Source organism: Cucumis melo, chromosome 3, assembly GCF_025177605.1.
Source record: "Cucumis melo cultivar AY chromosome 3, USDA_Cmelo_AY_1.0, whole genome shotgun sequence".
NCBI classification, from domain to species: Eukaryota; Viridiplantae; Streptophyta; class Magnoliopsida; order Cucurbitales; family Cucurbitaceae; genus Cucumis; species Cucumis melo.
This window is the reverse complement of record NC_066859.1, coordinates 22,161,992-22,181,203: the sequence shown is the minus strand read 5'-3', so window position 1 is coordinate 22,181,203 and position 19,212 is coordinate 22,161,992. Positions and strand designations below refer to the sequence as shown.

The 19,212-nt window shown below is 35.3% G+C and overlaps 1 protein-coding gene across 2 annotated transcripts; it reads right to left on the bottom strand.

The window, feature by feature from the left end:
* Nucleotides 1-273: 273 nt before the first annotated feature.
* LOC103496528 (nuclear pore complex protein NUP1-like) lies at nt 274-8,744 on the bottom strand. Of its 2 annotated transcripts, XM_008458404.2 has the most exons (10): nt 8,356-8,744; nt 6,887-6,933; nt 6,314-6,429; nt 5,784-5,985; nt 5,387-5,641; nt 5,197-5,292; nt 4,373-5,104; nt 3,214-3,914; nt 769-2,248; nt 274-701 (listed from the first exon to the last, which is right to left on the bottom strand). In XM_008458404.2, the coding sequence occupies exons 1-9, from the start codon at nt 8,609-8,611 to the stop codon at nt 787-789; spliced, it is 3,867 nt and encodes a 1,288-aa protein (XP_008456626.2). In that variant the 5' UTR covers nt 8,612-8,744; the 3' UTR covers nt 274-701; nt 769-786. The 2 variants fall into 2 exon arrangements, with proteins under 2 accessions (XP_008456626.2, XP_008456625.2); XM_008458403.2 differs by having other exon boundaries at nt 274-2,248.
* Nucleotides 8,745-19,212: the final 10,468 nt, after the last annotated feature.

The window sequence follows — 19,212 nt, the reverse complement described above, 5'->3', positions numbered from 1 at the left end:
CCCTAAATTTATCTCCTAGATTTCCTCATCTCCATCAAAATAAAGTTCTTACTTTATATTCTAAAAACAAACCCCTAATGTGGACTAAAGAAAAAAAAATATTGAAGTGTACTAAGGACTTGCCTTTTCTTTTTTGTGATCTGAAAAAAAATAAAAGAAGAGAGAAGAAAAAGAAACAAATGTTCACAGAAACAAATATGAATCGAAAAAACATATATTTTTTCTAAGAAAAGAAAGAAAAAGAGGGAAGAGAAAAGGGAGGAGGAAGAAGAATGATGAGGAAAGCAACAAATGATGCTCCCTTGGACAACAGCATATATTTCCTTTGTTGTTGTTATAATACAAATAAAAGATTACAGGAAAACTGAGTCCATAGCACAATAGAAGAAGATGATTGTTACCTCAAAAACATTCACAGACTACACTTACTTCTTAACTACAGTACACAGAATGTTCTTCCATTTGGCTAATTAGCTATTACAAAATTTCTCAACTTATGCTCCCACAAATCAAACCACGAAAAATTTTGCCAACCGAACCGTTCGTTTAACTGGAAGATCGAAAACCAACAATTCTTGGCTTTAACGCTTCCCTGTATCATGCCGAAATCAAACAATCCAGGTGACAAATGATACCCTACCCCTCCACCCCTCCTCTTTCCAGTCATCGATGTGACGGAGATGGTAGTATAATTTTTTTTCCTAGATGAAAAATAACAGGGATATAGAAACACAAAGAAAAAAAGAAAAAGAAAAGAAAACCGAATACCTTCTCTCTTGATTCCTACTACTTCTTTCTTGATTTGCTTTTAACTTTCACGTATTTTCGGTTTGATTTGTCACCGCCACCAGCACCTAATGAGAAGCTCCCTCCTGCACTGGCATTGAAGTCTAAGCTACCAGAAGCCTGGAATGGGGAGGGATTCTGTGGTACATTTTGCTGGCTACCACCGAATTGAAAAGGATTTGCTCCTAGCGGAGATGGAGCTGTTGAACCGAACATAAACCCTGACGATGGAGGTGGTGTGAGGGGCTGTTGCCCGAAACTAGGCATAGGCGATGCTGTCTGGACGGTATCTTCAGCCATGCTATCCTCCATACTTGCTTGCTCATTATTATTAGCAGGAGGAGTTGAACCAAAAGTGAAGGCATTATTAGAATTACCAAAAGCAGGTTGTGACGTCGTCGCACTTGCAGCTGAAGTAAATGAGAACATAGAGGCTGGCGATGCACCGGTTGATGATGATCCAAAGACCATAGGAGCACTATTAGAAGCAGAAGATGATGACGAAAGACCAAATGAGAATCCTCCGCTTGGAGTTGAGCTGAAGCCAGTAGAAAACGATGGTGTTGAGGAAGGCTGCCAGTTAAAGAAGCTAGAACTAGTACCAGCACTGGAGCTGACAGAATTGTTAGCAGAAGAACTGGAGGAAGCAAGCCCAAAAGTAGCACCGGAAGTGAACGGATTAGATGCTGGAGCTGAAGAACCAAATAGAGAACTGCCAGATGCCAAACCCGTATTCCCAGTCAAACCAAATGACGTAGATGAACTGAATTGCAAAGCAGGTGTACTCTGAGTAGATGATGCAAGCCCGCTACTAGAAAATGAAACCGGAGCACCAAATGCAGGAATGTTGTTTTGAGCAAAAGTTGAATTTGCTGGTCCTTTATTGGCATCTGAAGTAGTAGATGCAGCTCCAAATTGAAAAACACTGCTTCCAGTACTAGCAACTTTAACGGCAGCTGTGTCACTTGGAGGAAGGCCACTTAAATTGCCGAAGGTTGTCTCTGGCTTGGTCTTGGCTTCTACGGATCCAACTCCACTTGGTGCTGATAGAGCTGAAGCAGAAGTAGATGGAACACTAGAGCTTCCAAATTTAAAAATTGGTGCAGCTGAAAAGGATGGCATAGGAGAGGACATAGGAGGACTCGTAGAAGTGACAGGTTCACTGTTGCTAGTGGCAGCAATGGAAGAAGGTTTGATGGATGAATTCTGACTTGTTACATTATTAGAAAAGGTGGTGGCTGGAGTTGGCAACGTAGATGGAGTAATAGAAACAAGAGATCCGTTGTTGAGATTTGAATTAGTGCTAGGGGAGCTAAAAGAAAACAAACTCGGAGTTGGTGTTGATGTTGAGACAGATGACGAAAACAAATTCCCAGATGTACCAAATATAAGACCAGGACTTGAACTCTTATCACCAGCTTTCTCTGACATGGACTCTTTTGGAACTCCAAATGATGGTATGCTGCAATTAAAACCGTCCAAAACATCAGATACTAATACATTTTGTAAAGCACAAGTATCTTTATAACCTAGAAACAGACAGACTGCCCCTTCAACCTTGGAAGATGGACGAGGGAAATTTCAATTAAAAGGATATCTTAATATTTCAAATGTCCTAAAGCCCAATCAGAGCCATAAGCATATCTAAGTTGATGCACAACAATTTTCTCACCCCATAGAAAGCATATAATTTTTTTTAATACACACACTCACGTAACCCTGAGATAATGTTGACGTAACCTAACATGAAAAACCAAATGAAAATTCTTGAATCAGTAAAAGAAAAAGATACAGGTACATAGAAATGTATGCTCTAGTGTTTCTATTTCCAACAAAGTATCTACTCTACAAGAGAAACTAAAGCTGAGAAAGAGATCACAAGAAAAACAGCTCCATTTATCAACATTGTCTTAAATCAATTAGCTTCATATAAATCTAGGCATGTTTAGATGAAGACTGCCTACGCTAACCTAAAAATAGCTCAAACACAAAAGAGGGAGTAATGCAATCAACAAACAGTGAAAAAGCTTAAGGAAAAGTGCCTCAATTGTAAAAGTCAAGGCCAAATCATAATAAAGAAACTGATAGATATATCACATTAAACAAAATAACAGAATTCTTGAGCACCGTTCACAAGTAACTTAATTAGATGGAAAGTCCTTTCAAACTAAAATTTAATTTAAGATGTAAAGTGGGAGCATTCAGGAATCAGAAGTATACAGCTTAAAGAATAGGTATCCCAGTTTTCTCAAAACAATTAAAATCAACGGAGCATCTTCAAACCAAATTGGAACACCAACGATTATAATCAATTTATCATGCATTTCACATAATCTAATAATAGAAACATACCCCTACAATGATAAAAGTGCAAACAAAGCAAACATTCTCCAACTTCAAAGTGACAACGGTAACAAGCAAACTGACCTGCTGCTAGAATTCTCTGCTTTAAAAACTGAAGCACTACCGCCAACATTAGCACCTTCTTTTTCGTTAACCAAAGGTGATGTGAACTTAAATAGAGACCCCGCACTCTTATTTCCATTTTCTGTAGCGGCATTTGCTGGAATAGAAAACGAAGCTTTGTCTCCAAATTTAAAGGTGGTAGGAGTAGAAGCATGTTTAGTTGGTTCGGTGTTGGCTTCTGAAGTTACAACAGGAATAGCATTTTGTTCATTCGTTGTGGTAGCCTTGCTTCCAAAGGCAAAGGTGGGGGGTTGAGACAATGTTTCCTTCCGTGAAGGCGACTTTTCTCCAAAGCCAAAAATAGGGGCAGTGGCTGCTTTTGGTAACTCGGGTGAAGCAACTTTTTCAGGTCTCAAGCTTGATTCAGGACCCTTCACGTTGGCTGTACTGCTAGGTGAAGATGTTGTTGGAAAGGAAAAAATGGGACTCTTTTCAGTAGTCGTGGGAACATCAGATTTTCCTTGGTCATTTATTTTGTTCATTACAGATACCACAGATGGTTTAGCCTCAATTGAAGGCTTCGATTTAACTACTGTAATGGCTTCAGTATTCTTCGGCTTACTCACAGACACTAATGAGTCATCAACTTTTTCTCGCATCTCAAACGATTTATCAGCTACTGGTCCATTAGAAAATCCTTCTTCATCCATATCCACAAAATCCTAACAAAAAGAGAGACAATCCATAATTATTGCAACTTGGAAGGTTTACAAGGAACATATAGATAGTGGACATCAAGATCCACAAAATCCAAGCAAAAAAAAAATAGATAACTGAAAATTAAACCAAAGAGGCTTTGTAACAGACAGACATAACGATACACTTTTTTTACAACTTCTATCGTGATATACTTTGAAACCTTCTTATTCGGGTGCGGGTGCATGTAAAAAATATGAAGAATGAAAAACTTCAAGGGGAATGGAAAGATATTTGATGGTCGATAAGTAATTTACTAATTTAAGATGGAAATGCTGGGTGCTGAGAGAAATATACTCATCCATCCCAATTAGTATTCTTTTCATCTATTTAATTGGGAAATCTGGAAACGAGGATAAATTTAAAGATAGAAACATGATAGGATTGACCCATTGAATAAACTGGAAGGTAGAAAATTACATACCTCATGTGCACTCATCTGGAAGGCACATTTTGTTTGTACGGAAGGACCAACAAATGAAACTTGCATACCAGAACCAGATCCGATATCCTTAGTAGGAACAGAAGAACCTACACCATCACTGGTAGAAATAGATTTATCATTGGGTACATTAGATTTTGACGGACTACTTTCCTCGAACTTATCATTCTTTTGAGAAGTAGGATCACAGGCATCGTTAGACTGAATGCCTTCAACATTTTCCAAATACTTAGCTGAATCCACATTTTCCAGGCTCCTAAGAGCTGGCCCATGCAACATTGATGGTGATAACTTCATGGGTGAGTTATTCCTCACACTAAGCAGCTTTAGTTCCGAAGATTTTTCCTTTGGAGGGGTCAATATATCAAGCTGCTCTAATATTTTTGATGCCATCTCACTTGACCTGAGGGGAATTCGAGGAAAACTTGAACTAGGTGTCATAGCATTTTTGGACTCTGCAGACGTTTTGGAGAAATTACGCTGTGTCTCACTTGAATAAAGTGGCTTCCCACCATTAGACGAAAATGGATGTACTTTTGTAGACTGCAAATGCCGAGCAGTCTCCGAACGAATGCCACTTGCTGGAATAGAAGTGGAACTGCTTGGTAAACTCAAACCTGTTGGGAATAGGTGATTGGATTTCTGACGAGTTCTTCGGATAGGACCAACAGATCCCATATCATCATCTAAAACTGAGTTTCGGCGTTTCAAAGCCTACAGAAAAAATAATTAGATAAAATAACATGATCTGATAGGTTCACTCAATAATACAACATTTTATAAAAGAACATTTTCACAAATCATACTCCTTGTTTAGACCCCAAAAGTCCCCCTTGCTCCCATGCTGACTGAGATGATGAGGATGTTGTGGCCCTGTAAGCATCTGTTGTGGCTATACTATTCTGAGGAACAAACCAGAGAGGGAAAAAGCTAATAAATACATGAGCTATAAAGTAATCAAAAAATAAAACAGATGTATTTCATTAGAGTACAAACCTTTATGCTGGGGGTTGCACGAACTCTGGAATATGGAACTCGAGCCATGCTGTATAGGGCAGATCTACCACGAGATCTCGGCGTGACAAAACCATTTTCAACAACATCAAAATTTCCAGGAGACCTTGGCACAAGAGATAAGGTAGAGGATTTCGAAGGATTGCCTGCCATACTCAACGGAGTTGCTTTTGGAGGTCTGCTGCCCATGTATGCTTTTGCAATCTCAGCAGGTGAAGCAACATCCTCATCGAGGACCTGAAATGATTATCCAAACGACAATAAGATCAAAAGCATGAAGTACAGTTTTCAGTGTGAACAACCAGCGGAAGATAAGCACAAAGCATCAACCAATACTGAAACCAAAACGGCAAAAAAGCATAAACGGAGAAATTCTTACATTTGCATTCACAACATGAGTTGGAGCCATATGCGGGCTAACTCCATCCTGACTCTGAGTTGGAAATTTTGGAGATCCTTCCTGCAATCCATGACTGGTAACAGGGGTTGAAGGGACCTGTTCAAATTTCCTCGATTCAACTCCACTTGGAACGTCAGCAACTCTTGATTTCAGAAGTTCAGTCAAGCGATCAATCTCAAATCTGTGAAGTGGTTAGCATTTGACACATTAAACATTAAATCCTTATCTTGCTTAAAATAAATATATAGAAAATGAAATCAAATTTCTGTCCCAAAGGTTAAAGTTGACATGGTATATCGTAGCAACATTGTGGTTTATACATTTCGCACTATATCGTAACTTCTTACCATGCTACAAATTGCAATATGTGCTAATTTGTTATACATTTCCCTGAGTTAAAAACTAACAGACAAAAAAAAAAAGCAACCAACCAAAACTAGGCAAAACTTCAAATAGAATTGAGGTGAGTGACTAAAAATAACTTGACCAACAGACACTCAAGTACTTACCTAGAAAAGGTCTTCTCCTTCAAAATTTTCTCAAGGTCACTCAACCCTTGGGTGTTACTAGAATTGATGCTTGGAACAAAACCGACATTAGTCCCTTCTTGAGTTCCAGACGGATCCTGAAGAATAATTAAAAATTCAGAAAATGCTGACAGAAGTTAAGACTACAGTTGCACAAAAGCATCTGATTTTGCATCAGATTTTTTAAGGCAGTTTCACTTCAATGATGAGAAACCTAATGCATTTGCAAACATAAATAGCTTTATGTCAGCTACTAGTGCTAACATTGGCATCATGTCTTTTAAGGAATGAACAGTTTAAAACAACTTGTTAACGTCAAATCTGAAAGAAAAGAAAATGTTGATTAGTTAAAAGAAAGAGGAAAGGCAACAAAAAATACTCACAATGTCTGCAATAGGAAAATAATGATGCCTAACAAGCATGCACACCAAGGTGGTAACACATTGATGGTGTGTTGTATTTTTAATCAAAAGCAGAATTAGATTTTAAAACAAAAATACAAGATGCAGATGCAAATATTATCGATAATCAAAACCCATAACAGACAACACTTACAGCTGCAACTTCTTCCTGATTCCTATGTTCCATCTCTTCATTAGCCTCTGGAAGTATAAAATGGGAGAAAAAAGGTTAAAGATTAAGAAGAAAACTAAATATCAAATGAAAAATTTATGCCACAGCCACACTATCTTGTGACTATTTAGTACATATCAACACATCATAGCACCTGTCCCCAAGTCAAAAGTCAATGCAAGCGCAACAGTATCTACTCCAAAATACATGATAAGATAATGGCATAGTGCTTCACTGCTTCCTAAATGGTTATCAACGATTCAACATTGATATAATTCAAAATCTTACATGTTACTTTCATAGAAAAGAAAAAATTAATAAGAGATCAAAATGCTTGAGAGCACAACCAATTGTTTATAAACAATTTTCAGTTTTAAATCTTAAAAACGATTGTATAGAATCCTTGTTCAGCAAAACAATTTTGAATGATAAATAACAAAATAACCAACATAATAAGAAAAAGAATTCTGCTGTTTACGTGTTATCATAAGCTGGCTTCTAAACAACTGGTGATGCATTGTTATAGCTTATTATTAATTTATTACCATAATTTACTTTAGATATATTATGTTTATTAGATTAACACTTCCATCCATTGGTTAAAATTAATATACAGAAAAGGGCTCAAGGGTAACAGTGGAAAGGACTTCTAATGGGCTCTAATTGAGGAAACACAGTGAATACAAGAAGACCAAGTGGAAGCTAAAACAAATTTTCTTTCCAAGAGTTTTGAGTTTTCTAAGCTCTAGAAATATCTTCAAGGACTCTTTCTGTTTCGTTTCACACAGATGGTTTAAGGGGTAGCATGAATCGCAATGCAAGAAGACCAAGTGGAAGCTAAAACAAATACTTTCCAAGAGTTTTGAGTTTTTCTAAGCTCTAGAAATATCTTCAAGGACTCTTTCTGTTTCGTTTCACACAGATGGTTCAAGGGGTAGCACGAATCGCAATGCAACATTCACATAGCCCTCGGCCTTGGCTTTAAGCTAAAATATATGAGACAAAAAATATCTTTTTACAGTGGCAATTCTTAAATACTCTTAATGACATCCAAGCAACGGAAAAACACAACATTCCAGGCAAACTCAATATAATTCGACGAGCAGGCATGGAAACCTCCACTCTGACATATTTCAAAAGCATAGAGCACAGAACCACGTAAAGCAATGATATTTAAATAAATGAAGCCCTAAATCAAAAAATAAGAGCTACAACTAACCCAAAACCATACGAAATGATACATCCAGTTTCATCCAAGACAAGGATTAAAACCCCACGGTCATGAAAACTCCCTCGCGAACAAAAAAATCAAAATTTAAAACAATAATATCAACGATATCTTCAGGCGACACCCTCTAAAATTAAACGAGCAAGCAGAAAAAGATACGTAAAACAAAAACCCCAAAAAACAATTTTTGCAATTAAAAACAAGAAGAAGAAGAAGAAGAAACCTCGAGAAAGTGAAAATGACGGCGGCGGAGGGGGAAGGCGTTTACGAAAGACAGTAGAAAAAAGCCTATGGGCGCTGGAAGTAATTAGCTTCTGCGCAGGATCGACAAGCTTAGAAAGCCATCCTTTAGCAGCAGAGTTCCTAAGAGCAGTCGGCGGCCGATCATAGGGCGTGGTATGAGACCTTCTAATAGGCCTTTTCTGGAACTTCCCACCTCTTCCTCCTTCATATTGAACCTCCTCACGCTCTGTCGCCATTAACAACACAGAGTTGAGGGCTTTCTCTCTTCAATGGCGGAATAGAGAGGAAAATTTGTTGAAAGGGGGAGAAAGAAAAGTAAGGTATTGAGCAAATTAGGGTTTTTATTCGGACCACGCGCAAAAAGAGAAAGAGAGATAGAGAGGACGAGTGATAAATTTTGAAAAATTAAAAAAACAAAACAAAACAAAAATTGTGTTTGTGATTTTTTTTTTTTTTTCTTCCAAAATTTTTTTAAAATAACATTCGTAATTTAAAATTTTAAAAAATTACAACAATTTTCATAAAGAAAATAGAATATATAAATATATAGTAAAAATGTCAATATAAAATAAAGAGTTAAAAAATTAGTATGAAATGTTTTAATCTTAAATATATCCTTTTTTTCCCATTGGGAAATTTATAATTTATGCAATTATGTATCTACTCGAGTTAGTTGGAACCAAGTGAATGTTAGATTGACCGTTTGTTTTCATTGATATTTAAGTTATTTTCATCCTTTTCTCAACTTTTTGAACTTTCAATTTTTTCCTCAAGATCGACATATGTCGATTTACATAATATTTTGAAGTTAGATGTTAAATTTTCTTGTAATTAATAAAACTGTCGGACTTGTTGATTTATTGGGGAGAAATGATTTTAAAAAAAAAAAAGAAAAAGAAAATTTGATTGATTTGTATATACCATGTTGAGTCGCTTTTTAAAGTCTTTTGTTGGGTTGAGTAGAATTTTGAAGTATGTAGTTAATATGTTTGTGGAGTTAAAGAAGTTTGTGTTTAGGTATAAAGTTCTTTTAGTATGGAGTTAATGTGTGTTATGTTGGATGTGCAAAGTTTAGTTATTAAATAAAAAATATACAAAGTCAATTTTTTGGTAATATGAAAAAGGAATATTTTATTTCAATTATTTTTTTTCTTAATTGTTTGTTTAACTTTTTAGTTGCGTATCCATTTTCCAGAGATTTTAAGTTCAACTCGTACATCAATTTAAAATCTTCATACATATTTTAGAATTCTTTCATATAATTGTTATATTTGAGGTAGACAAAATACTTTTATTTTATATCGATAGCACTTAAAGCGTGTTATTTTGTTTCATTTAATTCAGAATCGTTCGTTGATCTTACATGTTTATTTTATGATTTTAGAGATTACAAGCGTAATTGAGATAGAACAAGCCTTAGACAATAACATGTGGACCAAATTGGAATCTCAAAGCTTGGGGCAAAAAGAGAGAGAGAGAGAGCAAAAGAATCTTTGAGGGCTACTAAGACGTGTCTTGGCTCTTGTCATGGTGCAGCTCACAAAATGCAAACAAGGTAAGATAACTACAATGTGATGTCATTCACAAAATGAGGATAGATCATGAAGAGTCAAAGCTCCACAATGTTATGGCACAATGCGAGTCATATAAAAGGCAACCCTTAAGGAAAGCATCGTGGAACTACAAATCTGAAGGTGGATGCGCATGCGAAAAACTATGTAAAGTCACGCTACAACTCAAGTGTATAAGTGTTGCAATGTTAATGGGATTTCCTATTTAACAGCTAAACGACATTATTGTTTTTCTTAATTCTCCCTATGCTTCTTCCTCCGTCAGTCTTTACTCAACCAGACTCATGTTCATGCATTTTTTTTTCTCATACAAATCGATTCCAATGATGATTATCAACTACTCACATAAATCATAGCTTGGTCATCACGAGTATTTTTCAGGTTTTCGACAACTTGTGAAACATTCTCTTCATCTAAAAGTGATTATTACTATTGTTTTTCTTCTAAAGAGAATTTTTTATCATGTTATCTTGAGGTTGTCTAACAAACTAGCCGGAGATGAATGATTTTTTTTATCAAAGATTTATACTTAATACATCATCATTAAGTCAATAAAACATTGAGTGGCAAATCATTAGGCTAATTAAGCAACCTAGAGGAAATTAGAACTGTATTTAGCATCTAATTAGGCATTACCAAATTGAATTTCATTTTAGCATTACCTTTGATATTAACGTGGTTAGACTAAATTGATTAGCATGTGTTTCTCTCTATCCACTTGGTCTCTCTATTAGTTAATCAATAAGGTTGATTGGCTAACATTAATGATTAACTTGCCAATAATACATGTGAAACTTATATTTAAAAAACAAGTAAAGTTTTTTTTTTCTTTTTTAAATAGAAATAGAAATATAGTTAATTGAACATATAGTCATCTAGACACCTAAAAAATAGTTACGCATCATTTTACTCAAAATCAAAATACCCATAAAAAACAAGTGAAATATTCTATTTTTTTAGAAATTTAAATTTGGAAATCAAAATATAGAAAACTAGACAAAACAAAATATAATTACACAATATTAGTAAAAGTGTACGAAATATAGTTTTTTTATACATAAAAATGCATGAAATATAGTTATTACAATATAATTCATACAATCTAACTTACTAAAACTTCAAACATAAGTAAGTAGTCTACGTCTTTGTTTTTTAAAATTTAAATTTGAAGAAAGAAATAGAGTAAATTGGACATAAAGCATATAAACATATATGTATTGGTCAAAATGTAAGAAATATGCTTATCTAAACATTTGAAAAATAGTTGGAAATTATTCTTCCTACCGATGGAGAAGCAGTCTTTGGGATCAAAGTATTGGGTATAGAGGTATTTGTATGAGGATTGGTACAAGGAGCAAACATTCGTTTTTCGTCATCCTCGACTCCCTAGAGGTCAAACTCTCAAACCAGTCACATCATGCATTCCTAAAATTAGGGTTCTTTAGGTGTGGGATCTTATTAAAGATGATGGCTCTTTTGAATGATGATGATATTGACAGAGTGTCGTGGGATGTAGATAAAATGGTTGTGAGATCTATCCCTCTATCGTCATCTCATATGTATGGATCTGTAATTTTTCTCATAGTGAATAGTTTACAACTAAATCTGTGTATGTAGCCTCAATTTTTAAATCTAAATCGATCTACTATGAAATGGTGGAACTATGTATGGAAATCTCTTTTGGCCTCAAAATATTTTTTTATGAAAGATTTTTTTAAGGATAGTTGCAACTATAACAATTATATTCAAAATAATTATGTATATAACAACATTCTAAAAAATTACAAATATAACAAAATATGTCAAAGTCTATGTTGTAAATATTGGTCGATCAGTGATAGAAGTTTATCACTTAGGGGCTGTTTGAGGTTAGGGTTGACACTGTGGGCTTGGATTAGCCCAACCTTAACCCCCACTTAGGTCGAGTATTAAGGAAACCCTAGTTTAGGGTTTCCTTAACACGGATTCAATCTCCCGCAAACAGCCGAAACCCTCCCCGCCTCTTCACCTTCAATCCGTGTTTACCATTTCTCCTCAATCCGTGTTCGTTCAAAACCCTTTCCCCCTCAATCTGTGTTTGTGCGAAACCCTTTCCCCCTCAATCCGTGTTCGTGCGAAACTTTTTTTCCCTTCCTTCATAATTCTCCCTCATCAAATCCCCTCAAATCGCCCTCTTTCGTTGTGTGTTCTTCCTCTTTCGATGTGTTCTCCCTCTTTCGATGTGCTATCCCTCTTTCGATATGTTCTCCCTATTTCACTCTATGTTCTTCCTCAAGAAATGGTTGAATCATTGTTTCGTTGTGTGTTCTCCCTTAATTCGTCTTCATGCAAAAATGGTTGCGTGTTCGTTCAATCCGTCCGTTTCGTTGTATGTTTTCTCTATTCGGTTGAATCATTTTTTTTTCTCCTTATTTGGTTCTATGTTCTTCCTCAATCCGTGTTCCTGCAAGTGGATTTTGGGGTTGGGGTTTGGCCGATTGGGGACGATTCGTTTAGCCGAATCTCTATCTACATCTCTCTCACTCCCGAAAGGATCCGTCGTGTTTGTTGAAGCCGACCCTTCCACGGTGTTGGCTCCAAACACAATAACCTTTCGGTTATTGTTTTGCCTCCAAATTCGTTTTGTTGAAGGCGATCCCAATTGCAAAATCCTTGCCACTCGAGGTTCCATTGTTGCGGCTGGGTGTTTGGCTTGCCATTTCGTTATTCCTAATCTGATAAGACAGAAACTTCATCCCTTGTCTGCCAATGGTTGCCGATCGAGCTTGGTAGGGAGGTATTGGACTCTTTTTCAATCCAATTCCATAACCGATGATGAGTTTAAGTTTTTTACACAAACTTATTTTCTTACCATTTTTGTTTTCCATATGTGTACGTACCCTGATTAGGAATAACTGTTCTGATTTAATTTGGCTATGTTGTAATGTATGTTGAGATTGCATTCTGTCTTCTTGCCAATATGTTCGGATTGAATTCTGTCTTCTTGCCAATATATGTTGCATTTTGTCTTCTTCCAATATATGTTGCATTCTGTATTCTTCCAATATATGTTGTACAAAATTTTGTTTGCCTTCCATTCTGTGTTATTTGCTTACTTTTCAGTTTACTTTGGTTTCCTTGTTAATTAGGTTTTCATTGTGTCGGTTTAGTTTGGTTTACTTTCTTGCCCTTCAAATTGTTTCTGCCCTTCCTTTAGTTTGGTTTACTTTATTGCCCTTCAATTTGTTTCTGTCCTTCATTCCATATATATAGATTTTGGAAAAATCTATTCATTTCTGTTTTGTCTCTTCAATGGTTTGTCTTTATCTTTTCATGTGTACTTGGTTGCAGAATAGCTTGGTAATTCTACTTTTGACTGTTGTTTGACTTATCTTCTAGCCTACTTTTGTAGAGGTTCCCTGTCTTTTCTTGGTTGGGTCATTTATTTCCATATTTAATCCCCATATCCTCTCTATATAAATCTTGTTTTCTACTTATGATTTACCACTTCCATTTTTCATTGCTTGGCTCTGTCCTTCATATTCTTCTTTCGTAGGTAAATGGATCTTTCCTTCATATTCTTCTTCTTTTGTATGTCCACTATGTTTCTATGTCTTCTTCTCTCACGGTTTGTATGCCTATGTTTGTATGCCTTCTTCTCTCTCAGTTTCTGCATTGTTCTCTCACCGTTTCTGCCATCTTTTGTATGTCCACTATGTTGTATGTTATGAACAGTTTTTTTCACGTATGTTGGCGTGATGTTTATCACATACTTTCTGCCTAATTTTTACATGTGTTTTTGCATTTGTTGTTTGTTTTTTATCCTTCTTAATTGATGTTTGAAACACGATGAAATCTGGTTTAAGTTATTGAACCGATTTCTATACTCTGAGGCAACTTAACCTTTGTTTTCAATTTTTATTTTTTGTTTTCAATGGTTTCTTTTTTACAGTTTCAATATCGTGTTAATGGTTTTTAATACAAGGTATGCACTTCTTCCATTTCTTTTTTTTTTCAATTAGGTTGCATTTGAAAAACGTGTATTGTTTTCGGCCTCACTTCTATACTAACTTGTTCATTTTTTTTTCAGAACGTTCCCCGTTATCCCACACTTATAAGAGGTATTATAGGTTACGTATATGTACACTAAACTTCCATGTTCTATTTTTTCATTTAAATACATTATAAATTATGTATGTATGTACTTTGATGGCTTATGACTATTTGTTTTGTAATAATTTATTTTGATGGACATTTCATTTATATACATTCAATAATATTATTTTTCTTCCATTGTATTTTCAATTTTTGTTGAAATTAGGTTTCATGTTCAACAAACGCCCTTTGAACCCGATTTTCATACCAATATTTATAACTAAGAGAAATAAAGCAAATAACCTAACAAAATTAACATACCAATTTTTCTAAGTTCACAATTTTTTATGAAAAAAGTTTTCAAAGTCTGAACAATCATTTTAAGTAAGACAAATAAAGCAATTCTGCAAGTTATTTCTTTTACGTTACACAAACAAAGTATTTTAAAAAGACGTTCATAAATTGGAGAGGATTTAAATACAATAGTTCTTTGTTATTTTTTAAGACATCATTTCTCTTTTCTTTCTTTATTTTTTTTCCGTCAAGTCTACCAAATCATTTTGTCAAAAAGAAAACCGTAAACCTAGTTTAGGGAAAATTGATATTAATGAGATGTAGAGTCCAAAACGAACCAATAATGAGAGTACATAACCAATTTTTTTAAAAAAATGAAAATGTAACAAAATATATTATTAAAATTTGATAGACTTTATAAAAGAAAGAATATTATACCAATTAATATTGTCTTTGTCCTTACTTCTTCTATTTGTTACTAAAGAAAGAATAGTACATATTTCTTCCATTAAGTTGTTATACATGAAAAGAATAGTTATGATTAAGTTTCGTAGGTAAAATTTAAGAACTAATTAGGCATGAAGTATAGGTGAGTGAATGAAGTTCTAATAAGCTTCATACATGACATGTATCGCATATTAAATGGGGGGGGGGGGGGGGAAGGGGTTTAGCAAATTACTAAGTTTAGGGTATTAATAAGTGCGTAATAAGCTTTAATTACGGATTTTTCACAATGTATATGGATATTGTGCTAATTCACTCAGTACATATTTTTAGGAAACTTTACATAGTTCGCGATTCTATGTCATTTATAGGGGTTTAGCAAATTACTAAGTTTAGGGTATTAATAAGTGCGTAATAAGCTTTAATTACGGATTTTTCACAATGTATATGGATATTGTGCTAATTCACTCAGTACATATTTTTAGGAAACTTTACATAGTTTGTAATGGACCAATAAACACTCCTTGGCGTCCTAACTGCGTTCACGCTGGCCCAACGTCTGATCTTACTAACGTTGGAGCTACTAATGAACGACAATAGGCGTATCACATATACACCGTCCGATACACGCCATAGAATAAGGCAGCTCGCGTACTTTCGCATGATACACGAGTCAGATCTTGGGTGTTGCCAAAGCACACGAATGGACAGGCGAACATTCGCAATTCTATGTCATTTATACTTCGGACTGTATTTGGTCTTTCGTCCACTGAGATTGTCGACGTTGAGGAAATGGTAGCAATGTTTTTGCGCGTCCTTGCCCATGACGTGAAAAACCGCATCATTCAAAGGGAATTTGTACGGTTCGATGAGACAATATCGCGACATTTTAACCTTGTACTATTGGTTGTCGTCCAACTATATGAGGAGTTAAAAAAGTGACCTGTTCTGGTGACAAACAACTGCAATGATCAACGATTGGAAGTGTTTCGAGGTGGGCACGGTACAAGTTTAATGTATTTGAGCTTAATGTACGTGGCACTTATATCGATGTGTTTATTACAACCGGCAGAATTGCCTTTGCGCGTTAGACAGGACGTACATAAAGGTGAACGTCCCCACAACAGATCAGCCTACATTCAGAACGCGTAAGGGGGAAATTGCCACAAACGTACTGGGCGTGTGCGACACGAAAGGGTATGTCTTTTTTATAATAAAACAACGTCGCTTTCTACTTACTTATTCAAAGCGCTTAAACGAGTATTTTAATAACAGGATATTATTATCTGTGCGATGCGGGTTATCAAGGCGCGAAGGGGTTTTTGGCCCCGTATAGAGGCTAGCGGTACCATTTGCAAGAGTGGCGTGGTGGAGGAAATGCGCCAACAAATACTAAGGAGTACTTCAACATGAAGCACTCCTCGACAAGGAATGTCATTGAGCGCACCTTCGGTGTTCTTAAGAGTCGTTGGGCCATTCTTCGTGGAAAGTCCTACTATCCCCTGCAAGTCCAGTGTCGCACCATACTAGTGTTGGGTTTTATGTCCTAAAACTCGTAGATAGTAAATATAATCAATTGACTGTCATTAATAAAATGCTTTATTATTATAATTTCAATAAGTGTTATTGATTATATTATTAGTTTTGTCTTAATAGCCTAAATCCAATAAACTAACATTCTAAGCTGTTTGATGAGTCTTGAACAGTATGTAGAGACATACAGGGATCAATGTTCAAGATCAGCTTAAAGGGTCTATAGTATAGGGTTAAGGTTGGGTACCTTATTCTGTTAACACTATGGATACTGCTCACTTTGTATTTGATACAAACACATTGATCCAATGTGTTCATGTATGTGACATGCGAGTGAGGGCATCCTATGTAATGAGTTTGCATAAGACTGGACCACGAAATAGTAATTCACTAGATGTAACTCCGTTAACTAATTGGATTTCTATTTCATTAGAATGACTTAGGTGACTTAGTCTTAATCCTTAGTGTATTATGAACTCCTGTTTGCAAGGGATTGTCCTTTGATTTATACGGGTGAGAGTGGCCAAATTGTCGACTCAATATGCTTATCATTTTGGGGACAAGACTGAGTGGGGAGCTGGGAACATAATCACACAAGATAGAATTCACTCCTTCCCACCTTTAGGGTAAGTAGATAAGTGTTCCCTTAAATGGTGTCTCCGAGACTTGAACAAAGGGCCCTATCCTTTCTATGGCACGAGAGGGGTTTTTGTTTAGTGGTTGGACCATAAATAGGTTGTTTATTAAAGGAGCATTGGTATTTAAGGACTAGAGGTAACCCAGGGGTAAAACGGTAATTTGACCCAGCTGGTGTTACGAAGACTTGTAAAGGCTAACTTACTGGTATTGGTCTATATCCGTGAACACAAAAATATATCTACAGTGAGAAGAGTTCAGCTGTGAGTCTACGTGGAGTGTACACACAGTTAACGAATATTGATTAATGTAGTTAATGAGTTTAGCTAATTAATCTCATATCGTTGTAGCTTCTGATCTGTAGGTTCATTAGGTTTCATTCCTAGCTCATAAAGAGTAATGAGATTTATTTATATTGGTTGTAATTTGAAATGTTCAAATTTACTTTGGGAATTAATATAATGTATATTAATTCATTATAATATAAAGTTTATTAGACTTTATTATATAAATTTAATTTTGGATATGATTCAAAATTAAATTACGAGAGAATAAAATATTTGAATAAGTTCAAATATTAGTTTAATTTGAATTAGATTCATATTAAAACTATAAGTTAAAATTTAATGTGTATATGATACATATTAAAACTATAGGTTATGAGAGAAATTTATATTTGAATATGATTCAAATTATGGATTAAATTAAATATAAGATATTTAATTTAGAAATTAATTAATTGGAAAATTAATTAATAGTTTAGTTTAATTTGATTTAATTAAATTTGATTTAATTAAATTAAAACTATAGGTTATGCGAGAGATATTCATTTAGATATAATTTAAATGAAAATATTAATTAAATATGATTTAATTAATTATTAAATTAATTAATTAGTTTAATGTATATATTAACTTAATAATTGTTATTAAGTTAATAGGGAACGTGGGTGGTTTTCCCACGTTCGCATTTATTATCTCCAACTTCCCACTTCTTCAGACACTTTGCGTAACAAGGAGTGAGTTCTGCGAATTTGTGAAAAATTTTGCTCTCCCATTTCTCTCTGACCAAAAATTTTCTCTCTAAGAAAAATTCTCTTATTCCAATTTTGGTTCCCACAAACCATCTCAATCAGATAATAGGAAGGTTTCCAAGTGGTGGTGCCCAAATTGGTGATCGGTAAATTCAGAGTCGTCAACGAGCGTAAGTTTTCTTCTCTGTATTTTTATTCAAAGCATGTTTAACCATAAAAATTGTTTTTGTAATTTTTTTGCCAATGTATTGGTAATCTTAAGGTTCCAATTAAAATTGGGTTTATGTAATTTTTCGCTGTAAAGGGTTTTCATCCCTGCAACTAGCATGTTGCTTGCTCCACAATTTGATCAGTAGAAAAATGACATATTGCAACGACGTTAACGACGTGGACGAGGGAGACTCCACGTACTCGACGACCACCGCTTCAGAAGACATTCAATATATTGAGACGACAAACGAGTGGTCTCAGTGGCGCGACAAACTAGTCGAATCAATGTTCACTGATTGGCAGTTACGTAACGCTTAGATAAGACAATTTTACATTACAAGCCATCGATTGTATGTGAATTTCTATCACCTGTAAAATGTACTGTTGCATATGAAATGTATGCGTGCCTTTTGTTTGTGACTGTTAAATGTGAAATTGTGAAATTACTAACGTACTCCATGTATTTTTGTAATTTGTCATTCTCAGAATGTCAACCTCAAACCGTGCCCCGAGACATGTCTGGACAAAGGAAGAGGAGGAGGGCACTCTTGTGGAATGTTTAATGGAGTTGGTGACAATATGGGATGGAAATCGGATAATGGTACGTTCCGGCCAGGTTACCTTGCCTAGTTGGTACGCATGATGGCGAAGAAACTACCTGGATGTCAGGTCCGCGCAACGACTGTAATTCACTATAGAATTAAGACACTGAAGGGACATTCCAGGCCATCGCCGAAATGCGTGGGCCAGTGTGCAGTGACTTTGGGTGGAACGATGAAGAGAAATGTATCATTGCGGAGAAAGAATTATTTGATAATTGGGTTAGGGTAAGGAAAATATTATAAACGCCACACAACGTTCGCAATGTACATTTACTTAACAATTTTCTATCAGTCACTACAACAAATTTGGGTTTCAACGACGCAAAATATGTGTCATAAAGAGTTTCAACGACACACTTTTCGCGTCATTGAAGCCACTGTCAAGAAAAGCTCTTTAACGACACTTTGGAAAATGTGTCATTAAATATGATTCGATGACA